Consider the following 19,490-nt stretch of genomic DNA (forward strand, 5'->3'; position numbering starts at 1 on the left):
CAAATATCTACAGATGTACCATGGAGAGTAGTCTGTATGGGGAGGGGCACTGCGCAGTATCAGAAAAAGCTGCAGAAAGTGGTAAGGTCTGCCAGCTCCATCATGGCCACTCGTCTCCCCAGCAATCTTCAAAAGGCGGCGGCTCAAAGAGGTGACATCAATCATCAAGGACCCCCATCACCCAGGACATGTCCTCTTCCCATAGTTACCATCAAGGAGGAAGAATTGGAGCCTGAAGACACACACTCAACGATTCAGGAACAGCTTCTTCCTCTCTGGCATCAGATTTCTGAATTCAGAATAGAATTTCTGAATAATTCTGAATAGAATCTGAATAGATTTCTGAACTACCTCGATATTTTTCTCTTCCTTTTTGCACTACTTATTTAATTTAATTTAATTTTTATATGTACTTATTGTAATTTTTAGTTTTACTGTTATGTATTGTAATGTACTGCTGTCACAAAGCCACAAATATCACAAATATGTCAGTGATATTAATCTGATTCTAGTTCCTTTTCAGCCCAGATGAAGGGTTTCAACTCAAAACGATGACTGTTTATTCCTCTCTATAGATATGCTGCCTGACTTGCTGAGTTCCTCCAATTCTGGATTTCCAGCATTTGCAGAATATCTTGTTTACAATGTGGCAAAAGCTCTCTTCATGACCTTACGTACCTGTGACGCCACTTTCAAGGAATTGTAGATCTGTTTTTCCAGATAACCAGGTTTTTTTTTGTTAATGTGTATTATTGAACAGAAATGTTAAAATGAAGGCTATGTTGGCCAGAGAGCTAGAGTCAGTGACCTGTTGAAAGAATTTTGTCAATATGAACCTATTATTTTACAAATAAGGATTAGAAGTATTTTAGAAGAAATAGTGTATAGCGTCACATTATAATGAGCAATCAAAGTGCTGGCAGAATTAGGGTACACGAAGGGAGATTTTGGATTCAGAGCGGTGGTTTGCAGAGGGTATTGACCTATCAATCACACAGAAGGGGGCGTGTCTACAGGCTTCATTAAATATCCCAATGTGGAGCAAGGCTAAATATTCCTGACCAAGCCATTGACTGAGACCAGGGCTGCAGGAGAGAGGACAGCACACCGGAGAGCAGAAATAATTCTTGTGACGACAGCTCCAACACCAAGCAACTAGGCAACTAAAGCAGCCAGAAGTGGACAATGGATGCAGCATTCCTGAAGGATGGAGAGAGTGGTAAGGTAATTATCCAACGGGTGACTCGAGCAGGAATAGGAAACTGAAAAGAAGTGGGCACTTCTGCTCTTTTCCACCTTATCTCATCACTCATTCCTCTACAAACACAGACTTACATACACACATAAATACCCACACACTTCAAAATACACACAGATGTAAACATGCGCATACACTCACACATGCACACACACACACACACACACACACACACACACTCAGACACACACACACACACACACACACTCACACACACACACACTCACACACACACACACACACACACACACAGACACGCACACACACACACTCACACACACACACACACACACACACACACACACACACACACACACACTCAGAGACACACACACACACACACACTCACACACACACACACACACACACTCACACACACACACTCACACACACACACACACACACACACTCAGACACGCACACACACACACTCACACACACACACACACACACACACACTCAGACACACACACACACACACACACACACACACACACACAGAGTCCTCCCCTCTATGAACTTTGTCTACACTTCTTTCTGCCTCAGTAAATCAGCCAGCATAACCAAAGACCCTACTTTTGCTCATCACCTCCCTCTGGTTATCCTCCTCAATCCCTTCTTCCCATCGACTATTCACTTCTCCAGTCAGATTCCTTCTTCTTCAGCCCTTTACCTCTTCCAGTTATCATGTTCTTATATTATCTCCCCCTCCAGCCACCCACCTTCCCCCTCACCTGGTCTCACCTGCCAGCTACCCCTCACCCTCCCCCACCATCTTATTCTGGCTTCTTCCCCTTTCTTTCCAGTCCTGCAGAAGGGTCTCGGCCCAAAACTCTTCAATCCCCTCCATAGATGTTGCCTGACCTTCCAAGTTCCTTCAGCATTTTGTGTGTGTTACTTTGGATTTCCAGCATCTGCTGAATCTCTTGTGCCTATGATAAGATGATCTGAATCAGCAGATTGGGTGACTACTTTGCTATTGTTTATTCCACAAATATACTACAAATTCTAGCCAAACATTACTTTAATTTTCTATCTCACCACCGTTCAGATCTGGTCATGGCATCCAACTCTGTTTCAATGAAATCCAGTGAAATTGTAGGGAACCAGGGTTTGAACCAGTGAACTAGTTTATTAATGTCACATGTACCAAGGTACAGTGAAAAGCTTTGTTTTGCATGCCGTCCACACATTACAGCAGTGCATTGAGGTAATACAAGTGATTTGAAGAATACATCTCACAATGCTCTGAACTCATCATCAGTAATTAACCTGGAGTCTTTGGGTTTTCACCCTTAACTAGTGACCCAGTTGTGCTTGATCAAGCCATGATTTGTGTTCAGCAGTGTGTGCTACTGCAGAACAATCTTTCCTCTAAGGTGTGTGCCCACATCTTTTGCTATTAGTGCACAAAGGAATTTAAACTAAAGGTTGTCATCCTCTACCTCATTGGCATGGTAAGTATACTTCACGATCATATGCAATCACATTTCTTTTTCCGGTTTCTGATGTGGATTGTATTGATAATGTGGAGTTTGCGATGATTTATCTGCAGATTTTAGAACAGGCTTATTTACACAGTTTTTAGTGATGTTGTTGTCACTGGGCAAAATAAAAAAGTTGTACGGCACAAGATTGTTGCGCACACTGGTCATTACAAATTTGAGGGAACATGTCATGAGTGGGTGCCAGAATCCCTGGGGGTGGCTTTACTCTTGCTTCTGGTTGCTCTCCAGCTCTCAAAGCTGATGAATCAATTGCAGGATTGAATTCACTTGCTGTTACAGATGTTTAAGAAGGCTGCTTCTGCGAGGCTCTTCAATGTCTGGTCATGTCTCCAGTTATATTGTTTCTGTCCAAGGCTTTTTGGAAACGAGTCTGACTTATTGTACTAACTAGGGAATCATTCAACAGCGGGTTAAATCTGTGCTTGAGCATGATGGTATGTGCTTTCAGCTTTTGAATCTGATAGAAGGGGGGAGAAGAGAAAATCTCTGGGGCTCAACTTCAGACAATCAGTCTCCACGACTTTTTGTTTCAGATTTATCCAATTTCATTTCATCTATTTACATATTCAGACCAATTCCTTTTTTTTTCACTTCTATCATAACCTCCCTCACACCTTTATCATCTACTATCTCCTGCCTGGAACGCAATTCCAGATAGTCCCGCCATTCTCCCTTACCCTGCATCTTAAAACCTGCTTCTCTTTAACTATTTACAATTATTCCTCTGATTTGAGGCGCACACCTATCGATCCCCCAACAATGCTATGAAGGGTGATGGGGTTGTTAAGGCGTAGGGTGTGTTTGCCTTCATTAGTTGGAGGATTGCATTCAAGATCCATGTGATAGTGTTACAGCTCTATAAAGCCCCGGTTAGACCACGTTTGGGTATTGGGATATTCAGATCTGGTTGCATCATTATAGAAATTATGTGGAAGCTTTAGAGAGGATGCAGAGGAGACTTGCTAGGCTGCTGCCTGGGTTAGAGAGCATGTCTTATGAAGATAAGTTGATCTTCTCTTTGAAGCAAAGTGAGGATGAGAGGTGGCTTGATAGAGGTGTACAAAGTGATATGGGGGGATGTCAGAGGTAGATATTTTACCTAGAGGGTGGTGGGTGTGTGGAACATGCTGTCAAGGGTGGTGGTAGAAGCAGATACATTAGGGAAATTTAAGAGACTTTTAGTTAGACACATGGATGGAAAAAGATCAAGGGCTATGTGGGAGGGAAGCATTAGACTGATCTTAGAGTAGTCTAAAAGATCAGTTCAACATCATGGGCTGAAGGATCTGTGCCATGTTCTTTAAGTTCTATGTTCAGTTCCGGTGAAGGGTCATAGATTATAAGATGCAGGAGCAGAATAGGCCATTTGGCCCATCAAGTCTGCTCCACCATTCCATCATGGTTGATTTATTATCCCTCTATGAAACCATAGAACAGAGGAGCAACATTAGGCCTTTCAGCCCATCACATCTGATAGACTTGAGGTTAGCTCTGTTTCTTGATCCACAGATGGTAACTGGCTGTTTCCTACAATATCCATTTCACCTCACATTTTCAGCTTCTAAATGTTCTACCCATATAAACATTTGTTCTAAAAATGGATCAAGGATGATGTTCTAACTCTAAAGTAATTGGAACTGTTTGCCATTATGCTCTTTACTTTCCCTCCTCTAGAAATCCATGTACACTGATGAGCAGTCCATCAAGGGTGATATCATCACAGTAATGTTCTCTCTGAAGGAAGAGGTTGGAGCCTTGGTTAAGGCTTTGCGTCTATTTGAGGTAATTCTCGTTGTATTTCAATCCAACCATTGCGATTGGTCCCTAAGGTCAACGATGTTCCAACCATTTTATCTGGAAAACTAATTCTTCTATCCTAAAGCGTGGACCATTCTTCAGGCTGCACATAGAAAGCATAGAACAATACAGCACAGGAAATAGACCTCTCGGCCCATACTGTCTGTGCTGAAAATAATGGTAAATTAAACTATTCTACCTGTAGATGATCCATAAACCCCAATTCCCTGCATACTCATCCTTTTAAACACCATTGTCATATCTACTTCCACCTTTACCCCGGCAGCTATGCTCAGCACCCATGGCTCTGTGTAAAAAAAATTACTCTTAAATTTTTTCCCTCTCACCTTCAGACAATTCCCTCAACTGTTTGATATTGGTACTCTGGGAAGCAGATTCCAACTGGCAACCCTATCAATACCTCTCAGAATCTCATGAACTTCCTTCAAGTTTCCTGTCAGTCACTGTCACTCCAGACAAAACAACCCACGTTTGTCCAATCTTTCCTTATAGTACACGCCGTCTGATCCAGGCAGTGTCCTGGTTAACCCCTTCTGCATCCTCTTCAAAGCCAACACATCTTTCCTGTAACGGGATGGAGCAACTTGCTGAAAAGAAGCATATAATTGTCAAGGAATTCAAGGTTCACAGTTCAAAGTAAATGTTATTATCAAAGTCCATGCATGTTACCATACACAGTCAGTTTCCTGTGGCCTACTCAGCAAATCTATTGAATAGTAACCATAACAGGATCAATGAAAGATCAACCAGAGTGCAGAAGTCAACAAAATGTGCAAATGCCAAGATAAATAAGTAGTAATAAATAATGAGAACATTAGATAATGAGATAAAGAGTCCTTACAATGATATCATTGGTTATAGCAACATTTCAATAATGGGGCAAATGAGTGTAGTTATCTCCTTTTGTTCAAGAGCCTGATGGTTGAGGGTTAGTAACTGTTCTTGAATTTGTGGTGTGAATCTTGGGGCTCTTGTACTTTCCAGCTGATGGCAGCAGTGAGAAAAGAGCATGTCCTGGGTGGTGAGGATCTTTGATGATGGATGCTGCTTTCCTATGACAATGTTTCATGTAGATGTGCTCAATGGTGGGGAGGACTTTGCCATAATGTAGAGGGCCAAATCCAGTACCCTTTGTCAGATTTTTTGATCAAAGGCTTTGGTGTTTTCATACCAGACTGTTTTGTAGCCAGTCAATCACTCTCCACTACACATCTATAGAAGTTTGTCAATGTTTTAGATGTCATGTCATACCTCCACAGTCTCCTAAGAAAGTAAACGCACTGCTATGCTTTCTTCATAATTACACTTACACGTTGAGCAGAGGACAGATCCTCTGAAATAGTAAAAACTAGGAATTTAAATTTGCTGACTCCCACCTCTGATCCTCCAATAAGGATGGACTCATGGACAACTGGTTTCCCTCTCTGAAGTTTATAATTCACCTTGGTTAATAGCAGAAATTCCTCTATATAGAGGTATGGGCTGATTACATTACGTGTAATACAGAGAATCTGTGAGATCTGTTGCCACAGGCAGCTATGGAGGCCAAGCCTGAGTGTATATTTAAGGCAGAGGATGATCAACTCTTGGTTTGTCAAGGTATGAAGGGATATGGGGAGAAGACAGGAGACTGGGACTGAAAGGAAACATGGATCAGCCATGATGAAATGGCAGGGAAGACTCAATGGGCCAAATGGCCTAATTCTGCACCTATATCTTATGGTCTTATGGTTCCATTGAGTCTGATCTTCACGCAACATATAATATTGGACAAACTCAGCAAGCCAGGCAGTTGCCATTTAGGGCCAAGATCCCACATCAGGACTGGAAAAGGAGGGGGAAGAAGCCAGAATAAGGGGGTGGGAGGAGGGGACAGAGTACAAGTTAAGATGGTGCGGGAAGCTGCAAGGTGATAGGTGGAAGAGGTAATGGGCTGAAGAAGAAGTAATCTGATTGGTGAGGACAGTTGAACCATTGCGTAAAGGAAAGGAGGTTAGGAACCAGAGGGAGGTACTGGGCATGTCATGAGTGTGGGGGGGGGGGGGGGTGAAGGGAAAGGGTGAGGGGGCTACCAAAGTATGGAAAATCAGTTAAGAATATAGGCGGTGTTGGATCCTGATGTTTTTCTGATCCAAAGATTCTTTAGAATCAAGAATGAGGCATAAAGATTGCTGCTTATGGCTGTTTTATTACAAGTTACAAGAACAAAAGCAAACATTGGAGTGCTGAGAGAAGAAAAAAATAGAAACAAAGGGAAAACCAGTCGTGATCGTCTCGGACTCGACTAGATATAACATTCCAGTGATAATAATTAACCTATAAAACAGCTGGATTCAAGTGCTGTGACACCTACTAAGTTCTAGAAACAGAGAAGTTACTGTACCGTATAACCATATAACCATATAACAATCACAGCACGGAAACAGGCCATCTCGGCCTTCCTAGTCCGTGCTGAACCCTTAATCTCACCTAGTCCCACCTACCCGCACTCAGCCCATAACCCTCCACTCCTTTCCTGTCCATATACCTATCCAATTTTACCTTAAATGACACAACTGAACTGGCCTCTACTACTTCTACAGGAAGCTCATTCCACACAGCTATCACTCTTTGAGTAAAGAAATACCCCCTCGTGTTTCCCTTAAACTTCTGCCCCCTAACTCTCAAATCATGTCCTCTAGTTTGAATCTCCCCTACTCTCAATGGAAACAGCCTGTTCACGTCAACTCTATCTATCCCTCTCAAAATTTTAAATACCTCGATCAAATCCCCCCTCAACCTTCTACGCTCCAATGAATAGAGACCTAACTTGTTCAACCTTTCTCTGTAACTTAATTGCTGAAACCCAGGTAACATCCTAGTAAATCGTCTCTGCACTCTCTCTAATTTATTGATATCTTTCCTATAATTCGGTGACCAGAACTGCACACAATATTCCAAATTTGGCCTTACCAATGCCTTGTACAACTTTAGCATTACATCCCAACTTCTGTACTCAATGCTTTGATTTATAAAGACCAGCGTTCCAAAAGCCCTCTTCACCACCCTATCTACATGAGACTCCACTTTCAGGGAACTATGCACAGTTATTCCTAGATCTCTCTGTTCCTTTGCATTCTTCAATGCCCTACCATTTACTCTGTATGTTCTATTTGGATTATTCCTGCCAAAATGTAGAACCTCACACTTCTCAGCATTAAACTCCATCTGCCAACGTTCAGCCCATTCTTCTAACCGGCATAAATCTCCCTGCAAGCTTTGAAAATCCACCTCATTATCCACAACACCTCCTACCTTAGTATCATCGGCATACTTACTAATCCAATTTACCACCCCATCATCCAGATCATTTATGTATATTACAAACAACATTGGGCCCAAAACAGATCCCTGAGGCACTCCGCTAGTCACCGGCCTCCATCCCGATAAACAATTATCCACCACTACTCTCTGGCATCTCCCATCTAGCCATAAGTTGCCATAGGTGATTATAAAAAAATACAAGAAAACATAAGAAGGTTAAGCTGTAAGAAAAATAACAATTCCACACTTCAAACCAACAGCGGCAAGGGGGAGGTAGAGGGAAATGGTTACAAGTCAGAGAATTCAGATTCAGGTTCATTTACATCAACAACCAACACAACCCAAAGATGTGCTGGGGGCAGCCCGCAAGTGTTGCCATTCATACCAGCATTCCCACAATGCTCGGCAGAACACAGAACACAACAATCAACAAAGTGCCAACAGTAAAGCAAGCCCCTGTCCCCCCTCCCACCCACCCACACACACATGGACAGTCCTGCAACCCCAGGACCGGTCTTCAGTCTCCAGTCATTGGGCTTCAACCTCCAGCCTTCCAATCGATCTTCAACTGACTTTGAACAGACTGAGAGACATCAGCTCACTTCAGTGTTGATGCGCCCTCTCCATGTCCTTCATTATTATGCTTAAGTTCCCTTGCATCTGTAGGTCTGCTTCCATCAGGAAAGATCAATGGTCACAACGTTTGGTAGAAGGTGACCTAGATGCAACATGTCGTGTTGCTCCTCCAACTGAGTTCGGCCTCATCAAGGCAGTAGAGGAGGCCAGACAGTGAATTCAGCTGGCAGCCAATACCTGTATACAAGAGCATTTATCATTTCATGAATTACAATTTCCCTACAGTGCGTAAAAGCCACCTCTGACTGTTCTACTCTCTACCACTTGTTCTACAATCATTAGTGTTGTAAACTCTCCCCTGACCCCACATTTTTTATTTAAAGATACAGCTCAGAATAGGCCCTTCTGACCCTTCCAGCATTGCCACCAATATCCCTTGATTTAACCCTAGCCTAATCACAGGGCAACTTATAATGACCAGTTAAGCTACTAACTGGTATGTCTTTGGACTATTGGAGTAAAAATCAGAAGGAACTGACATATTCCATGGGGAGGATGTACAAACTTCTTACAGAGGATGCAAGGATTGAATTCTGAACTGTGACATCCCAAGCAATAATAGCATCATGCTACTGTACCACATCCTATCCTCCATGTAGCTTCCTGAATCAGAAACACCAAGCATCTGATGAATGCAAGAGATTCTGCAGATGCTGGAAATCTAGAGCAACACACTTTATTGTAACTAATCCCGATCTCTCCCTAGGTATCCTTTTAACATACAGTGTATCTTTTAGAATTCTCCTCTGACATATCAGGCCCCTTTTAACCCTCCTCATTTCCTAACAAGCATATATATGGAAGCAATTGTTGGACAATATCAAAGCAAACTAAGGGAAAACTCAAAGCTGCAGAAATGTGGTTTTTTTGAGAAGAATGATCATGGAAGGACAGAGTAACAAATAAAATGCAGTGTAAAACTGGAATAAGAAAAGCTGGTATCATCAATAAGGAAATGGAAACTGGAAATTCTGCGACATGTACTGAGGAAAGAGAAGCTCGAGCATTTTGCAGGGACAGGAAAAATTGATGGAAGAAAAAGTTGTGGTCAACAACACATGATATTCATGGGTTACATCCAGGGATGGACAGGCAAAAGTTTTGAAGGCTATCAGAATCTCTCAGATCAATCACTGTCCATACTCCTGGCTTGATCACAGCTGCCTAGACCCAACATGCCTTCTTTTCCCGATAAAAAACGTCTTCCAGCTAGGGTTCCCTGCTCCTGCCAGCCTCGACCTTCACACTTACAGGATCATACTGGTCCTGAGCTTTTTGCATGCTGAAGAGAACTTTACAAGTTATATGTACAGTGGAAGATACTTCATAACTGCCAAGCACTCCATTAACTCCAGTGGCCTCTCAGAAATAACTGATATTATCAAAATGAATCTCCCTACACTCTCCCCCAATTTAGGACTTTTACTTGAGGGCCAATTTTAAACACTCTGCGAATGTTGGAAAGCTTGAAAAACACACACAAAATGCTGGAGGAACTCAGCAGGCCAGGCGGCATCTATGGAGGGGAATAAGCAGTTGACATTTTTGGCCCAAACCCTTCACCAGGGCTTAAAAGAAAGGGTGAAGAAGCCAGAAAAAGAAAGTCAGAGTCATAGAGAAGTGCTGTCACCGGGTTCGGATGTAGCCCAAGTGCGGAGTGAGAGACACTGAAGCAGGTCGATGGTTCACAGACTTTAGTGTGAACAGTGTTAAAGGGAAAAGAATACAATAAACGCTAGGCCAAACAGGGCCGTTAACTATAACCCAAATGGAAAACGAAACCAACACTACGGCTGAGAAGAACAACTATGAATAAACTGAATACCACTAGGCTTCAGAGTCAGTTGACTCGACAGTCCGATTCCTCAGGCAAGGCTGAATGCAAATGATGCTCCATCAATAACTCTCTCTGAGACGTAAAGGCAAGATATCAGATTTTATTGACTGGAAGTTTTAAAACATGGAAAGCGTTTTACGTCCGGAAAGATTGGTTTTGGACCCCCAAGACCCTGAAGCAGCTCTTGCCTTTGAACTCTGGCTTGCATGCTTCCAATCATACCTGGAGGAGGTTCGTGCAACTGAACCCGCTGTTATGCACCGAATTCTCCTCTCGAGGGTCACCCCAAAAGTTTACTCACTTATCAGGGGCCTGTCGACCTATGAAGGGGCACTGGTCACCCTCAAAAGACAGTACCTGTGGCTGGTGAACACCGTCTATGCAAGACATCGCTTAGCTACGCGACAACAGCGGCCTGGAGAATCGAGCGCCCAGTTTCTCCGAGCCCTACAGACACTCGTCTGAACTTGTGATTGCAAAACTCTCACGGCGGAACAGCATGCGGAACTCTTGATACGAGACGCCTTTGTTGCAGGAATCAGGTCAGTGTACGTGCGCCAGCGTCTGCTGGAAAAGCCGATCTTACCTTACGCTTGGCGATCGAGACGGCCGACACGCTGGAGGCTGCGCTGTAAAAAACACTGACCAGCCACGCGACCTGTTGCCTTTTTCTCCCTCCTACCTTCTTATTCTTACTTCCTTCAACCCAATACGTCAAAAGTATCAGTGATGTTGTTTCCAGCTTCTGAAATTTGGTCCGAAACTATCTCTAAGACTTAGAAGTGCAAATCATACCTTTTTTTAAAAATTTGCTTTGACTTTCTGAAACATTGTAAATATTTGTGCTGTATATTGTGCAAGCTCACCCAAGGTCGGCATCTGGTGGTAGGGTACTCTTGTGTCAGTCACTGTGTTAAATGACTGCAGCCCTAACCTCAATAGGAAGAGTTCACTGTTGGATCAGGAATTTGGTGCATTCCCTAATCCTGCCTTTATTTCAACTCTAGCCCTCTTCCTTCCTTCCATTCCCCATTCTGGCTCCCCTCCTATCTTATCTCCTCACCTGCCTATCACCACTCATTGGTTCCCCCTCCACCTTCCTTTTCCCACATGGTCCACTCTCCTCTTCTATCAGATTACTTTTTCTTCAGCCCTTTGTATTGCCCACTTATCGCCTTCCAACTTCTTACTTCATCCCTCTCCCCAACCCACCTGGTTTTACCTATCACCTTCTATCTTGTCCTCCTTCCCCTCCCCTCACCTCATTATTCTGGTTTCTGCCCCTTTCCTTTCCAGTCTGGATGAAGAGTCTTGGCCCGAAACATTGACTATTTATTCCCCTCCATAGGTGCTGTCTGACCTGCTGAGTTCCTCCAGCATTTTGTATGTGTTACTCAGTTTTATTGTTGCTGACTTATATTGCATAAATTTTGTAGATTTATGGCAACAATAAAGTGCAAAACTAAGAAATCACTATAAGAGCAAACGGAAAGATTACTCAGGGTGTTTGAAATAACAGGTGATTTATTAAAAGACTCAACAGAAGACCAGTCAATGATGATGTACTGAGCGTAAGTTTGGTACATCTTTTACATTTTCAGCTGATGGGATTAACTGTCAAGCACTATTTTGATAACATAATTGTGATGACAGGAAGACTTAATTAAATAGCAGACCAGGTCTAAGAGGCCTGTCAGTAAATCCAATTTTTCATTACAACAATGGGTGCATGCTATAACATCATTAGTGAATTTCCTGAAACTTGGGTGTCATCACTATCTATCTCACTCCCGTACACCTCCTCATCACCTTCTGAAATTCTGCCAACAACATTAGTGTCACTGTTGGAACTTACAGATGGCCATTTGAGCTGTGCCTAGCCACACAAGTGGATATGGCCTGGGTGGTAATGGTCCTTAATGATGAATGCCAAGTTCTTGAGGCACTGATATTTTTGATGATGGGGAGGGTTGTGCCTTTGCTGGGGTTAGCTGAGTCTACAACACTCTGCAGCCACTAGTGATCCTGTGTATTGGAACCTGCAGACCAGACTGTGATGTTTATTGTTGCTTTGGATTTCAATCTGACTATAACTGAAGGCAAATAAGAATAGAGCAGGTTTTCAATGGGTCAATGGTTCCATTTAACATCAGAGAATGTATACAGTATACAGCCTGAAATTCTTAATCTTTGCAGACATCCATGAAACAAAAGAAAATCCCCAAAGAATGAGTGACAGGAAAACATTAGAGCCCTCCCATGCACAAGCAGCAGAAAGCATCAACCCTCCCCCCACCTGTTTCAACGAAAAGCATCAGTTCCCACCACCCGCCATGCAAGGAATAGCAAAGCCCCCAAAGAAACCACAATCTACAATCTATCAACATCCAAGATGGCGGCGCGACGCAGCTTGCAGCGGCCACTCCAGAACTGATTATCTGTTATTTGTGAAGTGGGGTCCTGTGCGCAATCATAATCGATTGAAAACGGACGTGGAAGCACGGAGAAACATCGGGAAATTCCAGGAAGACCTTCTTCGTTGCTGCTGCTGCTGTGAGGTCCGGGACTCTGCTGGGAAGAACAGGCCCCCAGTCCTCGGTCGTGTTGCCGATGGCCATTGGCGGGGCCATCTTATTACGCTCAGCAGAGGATGGTGCTCGGAGAAGCTGTGCTGGAGGGGATGGTTGTCGGCTCGGAGGTTCGACGGACTCGGGTCGCTTTTGGTGTGTGCTGCGTCTGCGAGGCTGGTTTCGACAGAGCTTCCATTGTGTGCTGCGTCTGCGAGGCTGAGTCGGGCGGCGCCATGGAAGTCCAAGGCGGGGGTATTCCCTTCTGCTGCCGGCATGAGATGGCGAGTCTGTCGGGACCCTGGGGACTTGTGGAAACTGTGGTGATTTCTTTTGAACTTACAGTCCTTTAACATCTTGGACTATTTTTACTGTGCCCATAGTCTTTTTTTTATTAATTATGCTATTGTTTGCACTGTTGTAATTATGTGGTTTTGTGCAGGTCTTGTAGCTTTAGTTTTTGGTCTTGTTTTTTGTCTGGTGGATTTGGAGCTCCTTTCTGGGGACCGTGCTAGACGGTAGCGCGATATTAATATGCAGCAGCCTCTCTGGACTCTGGTTTGGAGATTGCCAAACGCTACATGAATTTTCTGGTGTAGTCTGTTTTGTCATATGCTTTTGTGATATCATTCTGGGGGAACATTGTCTCATTTTTTAACTGCATTGCATTTGTGGTTTCTAAATGACAATAAACTGAATCTGAATCAAAAAGGCAGCATTCATGCCAACAGTGTGTCATGCCACAAGCTCTCTCTCTCTCTCTCTCTCTCTCTCTCTCTCTCTCTCTCTCTCTCTACTCTCTCTCTCTAACGAAGGAGAGAGAGGTATCGCTCCTGCCACAGCAAGAGGGAGACCAACAGCTGGCTGTGCTGACGTTATAGTCTGCAGTGTCCACTGATGTCTTGATGTTCCGATCTCCTGCGATGATTCAGTTGGTGACACAAGTGAGGAGTTGGTTCATCCACAGGCCTGCTGGGCCACACCCTGAAGGCACCTATCTTCTAGGTTTCCATAGAGTGGAGCGTTTATAATATTCATTAACTACTTGTCTTCATGAAGGATCACAGCCTAAAATGTCAGTTCTTTATTCGTCTCCATAGATGCTGACGGACCTGTTGAGTTCCTCCAGCATTTAGTGAGTTTTGCTCTGGATTTCCAGCAACTGCAGAATCTCTTGTGTTTATAATGGATCAGTGTGTTCAGTTTTGCTCATCCTGCTGTAGGAAAGATGTTACTAAGCTGGAAAGAGTGCAGAAAAGTTTTACAAGGACATTGTCATGACTCGAGTGACTGGTTAGGCAGGTTAGAACCTTTTTCTCATTGGAGCATAGGAGAATGAGGGATGATATTCTAGAGGTGCATAAAATAAAGGGCATAGATATGGCGAATGTGTACACTCTTTATTCCAGGGATGGGGAGCAGGTTTATTTTATTCATTTATTTGAGGTACAGCATGGAATAGTCCTTACGGCCCTTCAAGTCACGCAATTTAACCCTAGCCTAATCACGGGACAATTTACAATGACCAATTAACCTACCAACTGATACGTCTATAATAAACTATGTGTATACCTGTCCGGACATGCCCCTCTGCTGACTGCTCCTGTGGCTCCTCCCACAGACTCCTGTATAAAGGCGATTGAGGCACTGCTCCTCCCTCAGTCTCCGTGATGTCGTGCTCCCTTTTTGCTGCTAATAAAAGCCTATCCTTCACTTCCTGTCTCCGAGAGTTATTGATGGTGCATCAACGTCTTTGGACTGTGGGAGGAAACCCACAGGGTCACAAGGAGAACATACAAACTCCACACAGGCAGCGGCAGGAATTGAACCCAGGTCACCTGTACTGTAAAGTGTTGTGCTAACCACCACACTACTGTGTGAGAGAAAAGAGTTTTTAAGAATTTGAGAGGAACATATTTTACACAGAAGGTGGTAGGTACATGGGATGAGCCGCAGAGTAACTGGTTAAGGCAGGGACATTATCAGATATTTAAAAGGCACTTGGACAGGTACATGAGTAGGAAAAGTTTAGAGGGACACAGGGCAAACATGGGAAATTGTCTGTTAACTGCTTGAGCCTGATCTCCTGAATTTCTCCAGGATTTTGTTTGTTTTGAATCTTTTGCTCAGTCTACCTGGTAATTCCCCTCTGTGAAGTAGTTCAGAGTAAACTATCATTTTTGTAAATCTGATGATGGTTCTGTGAATGAAATGGTCTGTCATTAAGACTTCAGTGCTGATCATGTTGATCTCAAAATCACTGGTGCTGATTTGCCAAGTTCAACTGGTAGCAAGTCCCAGGTTGGTGGTAAGGCTGCACTTTGAGTACTGTGGACGGTTTAGATCAGCTTTGTAAGAAGGAAGTGGTTAAACTGGAAATAGTGCAGAAAAGAGCCTTGGGAATCACGGTCCCCGTAACACTATTACAGTGCCAGTGACTGGAGTTCAATTCCCGCCACTGTCTGTAAGGAGTTTGAATGTTCTTACAGTGAGTGTGTGGGTTTTCTCTGAGTGTTCTGGTTTCCTCCCACAATCCAAAGGCATAGGGTTGCTAGGTTAATTGGTCATTGTAAATTGCCCTGTGATTAGGCTAGGGTTAGATCAATGGGTTGTTGGGGGTGCCAGAAAGACCTGCTCCAAGCTGTATCTCTAATTAACTAATCAGTTAGTGTGTCTGCCCTGGCAGTGCATTCCTCATTCTTACCACTCTCTGTATAAAATACATTTCCCAATACAGCTCGAGGAATCGGAGTTTGAAGTTCAAATCCAGCGGCCTCTGTAAGAAATTTTGTGTATTCTTCCCGAGAGTGCGTGGATTCCTGCTGGGAGCTCCAGTTCCCTCCCATGTTCCTAAGAGGTACCGCTTGGGAGGTCAATTAGTCATTGTAAGTTGTCCCGTGGCTAGGATTAATCAGTGTGTCGTTGGCGATGCGGCTCACACGGCCGACAGGACGTGTTCGGTGCTGTATCTCAAAATAAACAAATAAACATTTCAATCTTGTCTTCAACACTGATGCAAATTAACGATAAACATAAATAGTAAGTAACATGATGAGAAATAATCAAACCTGTCTTCATCATCTGTGGACATGTCGAGGAACGAGATGAAAACATTTTGCTCATTGACTTCCTGTCCTGCAACCTCTGTGGGTGAATTTTATTCTGTATCTCTTACTTTTGTGTAGCAAGTTGAGAATGGGCAGCATAGCATTTACAGCGCAGCAACCCGTCTTCGATTCCACTGCTGCCGCTAAGGAGTTTGTACCTTCTCCCCGTGAACACATGGTGTTTCTCCAGCTGTTGTGTATTCGCTATTTCAATAATATGTGAGTCATCTTGTACATACTTTGGCTGATGAGTATTCTTATTTGTTTAAATAAATAATTATAGTTTAAATGTAAAAATACATCAATTGCATATGTCATTCCCTACTACATGTGTGCCTTGCTTAAAGCCGAAACTAAACATGAATTCTCTGACTCCATTGTCTTCCTTGGAGTTAGTTTAATGTTTTGAAGTTAAAAAATATAACACTGGGTGCTTTGGTTTCCACCCACAATCCAAAGATGCAGGGGTTGCTGGGATAATTGGTCACATGATGTCATTGTGTGGCGCAGGAGGCCCTGTTACTATGCTGTATAAAATAGACATGATCCACGGGGATGCAAGGCCTGAGTGGTAGAACGTAGGAAGGAATACCCAAAAGACTGCAGATGTCAGATAAAGGCAAACAGATCAAGATGAAGGTCAAGATATGATAAAGAAAGCTCATGATATGTTGGCCTTCATTTGTCGAGGCAATAAGTTCAAGAGCCAGGAAGTTACGTTAAGCTTTATAAAACTCAAGTTAGGCCACATTGTGTTCAAATTGTGTCCTGACGAAGGGTCTCGGCCCGAAACATCAACAGTGCTTCTCCTTATAGATGCTGCCTGGCCTGCTGCGTTCCACCAGCATTTTGTGAGTGTTGTGTTCAAATCTGGCAGCTTTTGAGGAATTAACAGGCAGGACAGATAAAGGAGAGTCAACAGATGTTGTTCACTTACATTTTCAGAAGGCCTTTGACAAGATGCTACACATGAGGTTGCCTAACAAGGTAAGATCCCGTGATATTACAGGAAAGGTACTGGCATGGACAGAAGGTTGGCTGACTGCTAGGAGGCCAAGAGTTGTAATAATCAGGGCCTTTTCTGGTTGGCTGCTGGTGATGAGTGTGTTCTATGAGGGTTGGTATTGGGACCACTTCTGTTCACATTAAATGTGAATGATTTTGATGGTGGAATTGATGACTTTGTGATCAAGTTTGCAGACTATACAAAGATAGATGGAGGGGCAGGCAGTGTTGAGGAAGCAGGGAGCCTGCAGGAGAACTTCAATAGGTTAGGAGAATGGGCAAAGAAGTTTCAAATGGAATATAGTGTAGGGAAGTGTATGGTTATGCACTTTGGTAGAAGAAATAAAAGCATAGACTATTTTATAAATGGAGAGAAAACTAAAAAATCGGAGGTGCAAAGGTATTTGGGAGTTCTTGTGCAAGGTTTGCTAAAGGTTAATCTGTAGTTTGAGTTGGCAGTGAGTAAGTCAAATGCAATGTTGGTATTTATTTTTGAGAGGACTAGAACATTAAAAGCAAGGATGTAATGTTGAGACTTAATAAGGCATTAACAAGAGAAAATCTGCAGATGCTGGAAATCCAAGCAACACACACAAAATGCTGGATGAACTCCTCAGGCCAGACAGCATCTATATTGATGCACCATCAATATCTCACTCTGAGACATAAGGCGAGATATCGGCTTTTATTGACTGAAAGAAGGAACAAACAGTGAGTGACCACCATACTACATCCTGGAGACTGAGAGGCCGGGCTCAGGCTTTGATCGCCTTTATACAGGGGTCTGTGGGAGGAGCCACAGGAGCAGTCAGCAAGGGGGGTGTCCAGACAGGTGTATGTAGTTCACCACACGGGGTCTGTGGGAGTTGCCACAGGAGCAGTCAGCAGGGGGGGTGTCCAGACAGGTATATGTAGTTCACCACACAGGGTCTGTGGGAGTTGCCACAGGAGCAGTCAGCAGGGGGCATGTCCAGACAGGTATATGTAGTTCACCACACGGGGTCTGTGGGAGGAGCCACAGGAGCAGTCAGCAGGGGGGGTGTCCAGACAGGTATATGTAGTTCACCACACGGGGTCTGTGGGAGGAGCCACAGGAGCAGTCAGCAGGGGGCATGTCCAGACAGGTGTATGTAGTTCACCACACGGGATCTGTGGGAGGAGCCATAGGAGCGGTCAGCAGGGGGGGTGTCCAGACAGGTATATGTAGTTCACCACACGGGGTCTGTGGGAGTTGCCACAGGAGCAGTCAGCAGGGGGCATGTCCAGACAGGTATATGTAGTTCACCACACGGGGTCTGTGGGAGGAGCCACAGGAGCAGTCAGCGGGGGGGTGTCCAGACAGGTATATGTAGTTCACCACACGGGGTCTGTGGGAGGAGCCACAGGAGCAGTCAGCAGGGGGCACGTCCAGACAGGTATATGTAGTTCACCACACGGGGTCTGTGGGAGTTGCCACAGGAGCAGTCAGCAGGGGGCATGTCCAGACAGGTATATGTAGTTCACCACACGGGGTCTGTGGGAGGAGCCACAGGAGCAGTCAGCAGGGGGCGTGTCCAGACAGGTATATGTAGTTCACCACACGGGGTCTGTGGGAGGAGCCGCAGGAGCAGTCAGCAGGGGGGGTGTCCAGACAGGTATATGTAGTTCACCACACGGGGTCTGTGGGAGGAGCCACAGGAGCAGTCAGCAGGGGGCATGTCCAGACAGGTATATGTAGTTCACCACACGGGGTCTGTGGGAGGAGCCACAGGAGCAGTCAGCAGGGGGCGTGTCCAGACAGGTATATGTAGTTCACCACACGGGGTCTGTGGGAGGAGCCACAGGAGCAATCAGCAGGGGGCATGTCCAGACAGGTATATGTAGTTCACCACACGGGGTCTGTGGGAGGAGCCACAGGAGCAGTCAGCAGGGGGCGTGTCCAGACAGGTATATGTAGTTCACCACACGGGGTCTGTGGGAGGAGCCACAGGAGCAATCAGCAGGGGGCATGTCCAGACAGGTATATGTAGTTCACCACACGGGGTCTGTGGGAGGAGCCACAGGAGCAGTCAGCAGGGGGCATGTCCAGACAGGTGTATGTAGTTCACCACACGGGGTCTGTGAGAGGAGCCACAGGAGCGGTCAGCAGGGGGGGTTTCCAGACAGGTATATGTAGTTCACCACACGGGGTCTGTGGGAGGAGCCACAGGAGCAGTCAGCAGGGGGAGTGTCCAGACAGGTGTATGTAGTTCACCACACGGGGTCTGTGAGAGGAGCCACAGGAGTGGTCAGCAGGGGGAGTGTCCAGACAGGTATATGTAGTTCACCACACGGGGTCTGTGGGAGGAGCCACAGGAGCAGTCAGCAGGGGGCATGTCCAGACAGGTGTATGTAGTTCACCACACGGGGTCTGTGGGAGGAACCACAGGAGCGGTCAGCAGGGGGGGTGTCCAGACAGGTGTATGTAGTTCA

The 19,490-nt window shown here is 44.7% G+C and overlaps 1 protein-coding gene across 1 annotated transcript in view; it reads left to right on the forward strand.

Moving 5' to 3' along the window:
* Positions 1-1,185: 1,185 nt before the first annotated feature.
* Positions 1,186-19,490, forward strand: part of pah (phenylalanine hydroxylase) — a 63,737-nt gene continuing 45,432 nt past the window's right edge. Inside the window, exons 1-2 of the mRNA XM_059978512.1 lie at positions 1,186-1,224; positions 4,441-4,548. Coding sequence (XP_059834495.1) covers positions 1,186-1,224; positions 4,441-4,548 — 147 coding nt within the window. The remainder of the gene's footprint in view (positions 1,225-4,440; positions 4,549-19,490) is intronic.

The sequence above is a fragment of the Hypanus sabinus genome, chromosome 8 (assembly GCF_030144855.1).
Source record: "Hypanus sabinus isolate sHypSab1 chromosome 8, sHypSab1.hap1, whole genome shotgun sequence".
NCBI classification, from domain to species: Eukaryota; Metazoa; Chordata; class Chondrichthyes; order Myliobatiformes; family Dasyatidae; genus Hypanus; species Hypanus sabinus.